The sequence below is a fragment of a genome, unplaced genomic scaffold (assembly GCF_019419815.1).
Source record: "Pyrus x bretschneideri cultivar Hongxiangsu unplaced genomic scaffold, Pyrus_bretschneideri_v1 Contig62, whole genome shotgun sequence".
Classification (NCBI taxonomy): domain Eukaryota; kingdom Viridiplantae; phylum Streptophyta; class Magnoliopsida; order Rosales; family Rosaceae; genus Pyrus; species Pyrus x bretschneideri.
In genome coordinates this window covers 829,747-835,150 of record NW_025999801.1, presented here as the reverse complement: position 1 = coordinate 835,150, position 5,404 = coordinate 829,747, and the positions used below count along the sequence as shown (strand labels likewise).

The 5,404-nt window shown below is 38.2% G+C and overlaps 1 protein-coding gene across 1 annotated transcript; it reads left to right on the top strand.

Annotated features, from left to right (window-relative positions):
• The first annotated feature begins 318 nt into the window (after nt 1-318).
• LOC125471839 (50S ribosomal protein 5 alpha, chloroplastic-like) lies at nt 319-1,434 on the top strand. The gene is made up of 3 exons (XM_048572679.1): nt 319-352; nt 704-760; nt 1,076-1,434. Exons 1-3 carry the CDS (start codon nt 319-321, stop codon nt 1,432-1,434), a joined length of 450 nt encoding a protein of 149 aa, XP_048428636.1.
• The last annotated feature ends 3,970 nt before the right edge of the window (nt 1,435-5,404 follow it).

Sequence of the window (5,404 nt, the reverse complement as noted above, 5' to 3'; positions counted from 1 at the left end):
TTTTACGAGAATAGAATAAGAATTGAAGAATATCTTCGTTGAGTTAATCCAGTAGAATATCTAACATTTGTATCATAGCTAGTCGTTAGTTAAATATCTGAGACTCTCCGAGTATAGACATTAAAGCTGAAAGGGTCATGTAAAATGTAAGTGGAAAAATTACGGAAGCTGCTATTGGCACTCCAGAAAAGTCATCATGCAGACTGTTTTTTGTGAGTGCTAATTATCGTGCCGAACTTGATGATTTAGTTTTCTGATAGAAATGGATTGTTATTGATGACAGATTGTTGGATTTATTGGTGTAGAGAGCGAGCGGCAATGCTGTCTGACTACAGTTTTGATGAGGTCGAAGGTATAACCTTTTAAGTTCATGTCCCCTCTTGGCCTAGAATGTAATAACTCGGGAGAGATTTTAATCTGGTAGTTATATTACTCATGATTTATTATGGCTTTACCAGGCTGAGGTGACAGCTGCTTTCACTTGGTTGCACATGCATCGGACATGGCTGGATAGTTCAGAAATTAAAGAACAAGAAAGATGGTTATTTTTGCTTCCTAACCAGGTCTGCATCTATTTTCTTGGGTCAAGATCGGGAGACACATTTTGACACACTTTCTTAGGGTCGGGATTGGGGGATCTGATTCCATATTGTTTACACATCTATCTTGAATGCTGTGTTCAGAATCCGGTGGTTAATTCCAGGTTTACTGGTCACAATAAGGCATCCTTGTACATATAAGTTACCAGGACCAGGTCAAAGTACATGGTGACTAAAGTTTGATTGATGTGTAGGCCAATTGCAGAATCCTACTGCTACGAAGTACACAATCTGATATGCTAGTTTACACAATGTGATGCAATAAGTACTACATTCGGCTGCAGTAAATTAATTCTCAAGTTATTCCATTTCGTTTTCAGTCTTCCAGGTTTTGTTTTTGCTTTTTTGAAAACTGAAAACTTGTTGAGCAACTATTTTAGTTTTTATAGTTAATTTGGTTTGTATATCAGCTTTTTTTCGTATATTTTTCAGCTCATATTCGTATGATAATTTTATTTTGTGTCTCTGGCTTTCAGTTTCATGGATGCACATGAAACACAATAATCTGCATCCGAAATCTTTCAGCGGAGTTCGACTTCATATGCCCGTTGTGACAAGGTCAGCTTCAGTAGTTGTTAAGGCCTCCTCTGACATTGATGGAACTGCTGCTGCAAATGAGGGCAGTGAGCCCCTTCCAGATAGCAAGGAAAAGGCGGTGGTACCTGTCGACAAGCTTCCTTTGGAGTCAAAGCTGCAAGAGCAGCTAGAGCAGAAGAAGAAGATGCAACTGGCGAAGAAAATAAGGCTTCGCAGGAAGCGAATTGTTCGCAAGCGAAAACTGAGAAAGAAAGGCAGATGGCCTCCATCAAATATGAAGAAGTTAAAGAATGTCTGAGGTTTACCTCATGCTTTCTTGCAGGTTTAGTTCTGACCCTTTTTGTTTATGCGGACGCGTGATTTTTGTTATTGCAAGATCAAATGTCTCTTCGTATTGATGTAATTTCTTAGTTTGAATCTTGATGATGTCAATGGAAAAATTCCTTACGTTTTTGCGAGGTTTTGATCATCCCCTGGCTTGTTCAGGGCTGTTCTCCAGTTTTATAGCTGGATCTTTCTTCCAAGACATCCAATGCAAGCGTTCTTTTTTGCTTTGGGCGAAGGCTGAAGATCTATTTCGGATCTGGTGTGTGGATCTTTCCTTTAGCTGGTGGAGAAATAAAGTTTTGCGTTTGTATCGATATATAAAGAGGAGTGGCCGATATTTCACTAGTGGATCAGCAAATTCATGCCGTCTTTGATGACGAGCAAGTACTTTGGCCCTCCAACGGGGCGGTAGGGGAAAATTGAGCGGAATTGCCATTTCCCCTTTGAGGTCCATCTTTGTTGAGTGTTGCTGCGACACTAGTGTTTAATGTGAAGCAGATCCTATTGCTAATTTGTTGTCAGCTCTAATGAGTTTTGTCCGTTGTACCGGGTTTCAATATTTATATGGCAAAACCCTCCCTATGCGGGGCTGATTGTATTATTCCTAACATGTAGTTTGCTCCCGTATTACGAATGAAGAAAATTCTCCTTTCCACCGAAAAAGAGAGTTTTGATTAGACCTGGTATTCGTGTCGTGCTTTTCGTGTTCGTGTTGTTTTCATGTCATACCCGATATCTTAACGGGTCGTATCGTGTAAAACTCGTTAAAATAAACAGGTAAAATGACCCGACCCGAAATCAATCTGATAATATTAACAAGTAATGATCTGACCCATTACCCGGTAAGGAAAATATATTTTAAGCCAATAAATAATCAAATAAAAAACATAATACTAAATAAGTATATACATACCATATTGACACATCCAAAACATAAAAACGAATTTTTTTTAAGTATATTTTCGCTTACCTAAATTGATTGTTCTAGCCTTTTTCTTTGCAAGACTCATATTTGTATTGTCTATACTTTCACTTTTAAGATCTCGTTCTGTTCCCATTATAATCTCCACGGACTCCTCATCACTAAGGTTTATTGAATCTGAATCTCTAGCATTCATTGCTTCTGAAACAAAATGGGTATAAATTAACTAATAGCTTAATTAATTAAGTAAAGTCTTTAATAGTTTTTTAATTAATGTACAAGTGTAAAACATATAGAAAAATATATAAACGCTTGTATTACAAATTTCATGACACGCCCCGATCCCGACATACGTCCAGGATCGACCCGTGATGTCACCAAGAATCTGTATCTCTAACATACCTCGTCTCTGGGATATGTGCAAACACAACTCACGATCCAACTACATAGTAATTTTTCGTACACTTTATGGTTGCATCTAACCTCCTCGTTAAAGTGCCTACGTATCCTCAATAGGGATCAAGCCATTTGTAGTTCAACATTCACAAAATCAGACGTTTATCCCACTAAGTTCAAGCAGAAAAGCATACCATTCGTCAATAATCATTTATTATAACCTGACAACATGAAATTCCTGGACTCAGGTTACATAACAAACCAACATGCCATTCACAATTCTCATTCCATCCATCGTATAACTTCATGTTTTCAGCACGATACTTCCATCCATAGCATGTAAACATCAATTAACCAACGAAGCACATATTATTCTCAAGCCACATTGATCAACTAAAATAATTATAATAATGACAACCATAACCAAGGTCATTCCACAATCCCGTCAATCAATCAATTCATAAATCAAAAATACATGATCTTAGCATTTAATTATGTTAATCAATGAATGCGATAACATATCATTTCACAAATTTAACCAAGGAACTCTATATAATTTCCGACTTGGATTATGAGCAATAACACGGTAAATCTATTTTATATTCACAAGGTCTATTGTGGGTAATTCCCATTCACTCGAATCTAGGGTTCTAGACTAATCTTATGGGAACGAGCGAAAGCAAGGATTCCGGACCACTCAACAAAATCCAACAATACCGGGTTCTGGACCACTCAACGGAACCAAAATATCAAGCGGTTTCTCATAATCTACCCAAACCTGTCATATGTAAAATCAGTGCCTACATCATTGAAATGGTGCACCAGCCAAACGGAACTCGGATAAGCTATAGAGCTCTGGTGAGTGACAATAATACAAGTATGTAATATTCAATTAAAACAAACCATCGATCACAATCTATAAACATCAAGTATAGAATCATGCTTTATGGAATCATAATCAAGTCACTGAAAACTTCATATGAGTCACCCAGACATCTAACAAGTTTTTCTAATTCAAACCACAAAATTTTAAAAAACCAATTTTCATATGTACATTAAAAAATAGGGCTAGAGGGACACAATTTAGCCGAAGCCTACATAGTAACCAAACAGGAAGTGGCCCCCCAAAAAGGATTAACCAAGCAAAGCCACCCCTGAGAAAATAACCAAGTAGGTAGTGACTCCCCAACGTGGATTAACCAAGCAGAGTCGCTCCTACAGCTGTTAGGAAGTCATCACCCAATACGGATTAACCAAGCATGATCACTCCTAAGCAAACATGGCCATCAGGATAGCCCAACGCGGATTAACCAAGCACAATCCATATACAATATGGTCCCCCAATGCGGATTAACCAAGCAGGGCCACTAGTGACCCCCCAATGCGGATTAACCAAGTAGGGTCAAGATAATCAGGTAGGTAGTGACCCCCCAACGTGAATTAACCAAGCAGAGTCACACCTACATAATTGTTAGGCAATGATCACTCAATGCGGATTAACCAAGATGATCACCCCTAAGTATAAATGGCCATAAGGATCGTCCAACGCGGATTAACCAAGCGCGATCCATATAGAGTATGGTCCCCTAATGCGGACTAACCAAGCAAGGTCATAGTCCCCTACTAGCCCTCAATTTACAAAACATTTCAATACACAATTCGAATCACTTTTTCACAAATATTACGAATCCATGAATCAAATCACGTTTAATAAAAATAGATCGATGGCCAATTATAAAAGAATCACATTTTAACAGAAAACACATATATAAAACCATGTCATATCCACAAAGGATATTAATATAAAGAATCGGGTAATCACCATATCACATATATTAAAATTACTCACCGAGACAAGTCCTTAAAGCTTCAATGAGTCTTTAGTAATACTAATTTTAGTAATTCAAATGGTTCAAGACCTGTTGACCAAACGTCAATGGCGGGGTCCACACCCTAGCAATTTAATCCGGAAGATCCGCCCATCATAATATAGATCTGTAACTTCCTAAGGTCCACATTATGCTCAAAAAACAACATACTAAAATCTCAGCGCGATCCAACGGTCGAATCTCCGCCAATTGCTAGAATTAGGTGGTAGTTAATAATTAATTTTATTAACTTAGAATCTAATTCGGGAAGATCTGTATGTCGGATTCCCGATCTGTCATTTCCAGTTATCCTCAAATATTATGTTCTATAAACATTAAGGTTTAGTGATGATCCAACGATCGAATTGGCGATTCATATTTTGATCAAGTAATGTGTCGTAATGAAACTAAGTTCAAACAATCAATGTACGTCATATGGATATGAAACATGAACCCAGGGCATCTAATAGTACTTAAAAAGACATCGTTGGCCCACTAGCCATGCGCAGCTGCAGGTGGCGGTCGGCCGTCTCAACTCGCTGGAAAATTCAATTATTTCCAAAAATTCTCAAGTTTTACTAGAATGAATATCTCAATGAGTAGAGTAAGTTTCATACATGTGACCAAGGCCAATTTTTTCGGGAAAGACCTCAAATGGCCCATGAACTGCCTGAAACCCTTGATTTGGGTGACTTCGATCTGTCACCTCCAGTGCTCCGCCGCCTCCAAGGTTGTTTGGACTTTGTTCCTGGGTT

What these genes read in the sequence shown, in the direction of transcription:
- LOC125471839 (XM_048572679.1), top strand. Translation starts at nt 319, where the DNA reads ATGCTGTCTGACTACAGTTTTGATGAGGTCGAAG. An exon ending in CAGTTTTGATGAGGTCGAAG is followed by an intron (nt 353 to 703) that starts GTATAACCTTTT and finishes GGTTAATTCCAG; the next exon opens with GTTTACTGGTCACAATAAGG. An exon ending in GTTACCAGGACCAGGTCAAA is followed by an intron (nt 761 to 1,075) that starts GTACATGGTGAC and finishes TCTGGCTTTCAG; the next exon opens with TTTCATGGATGCACATGAAA.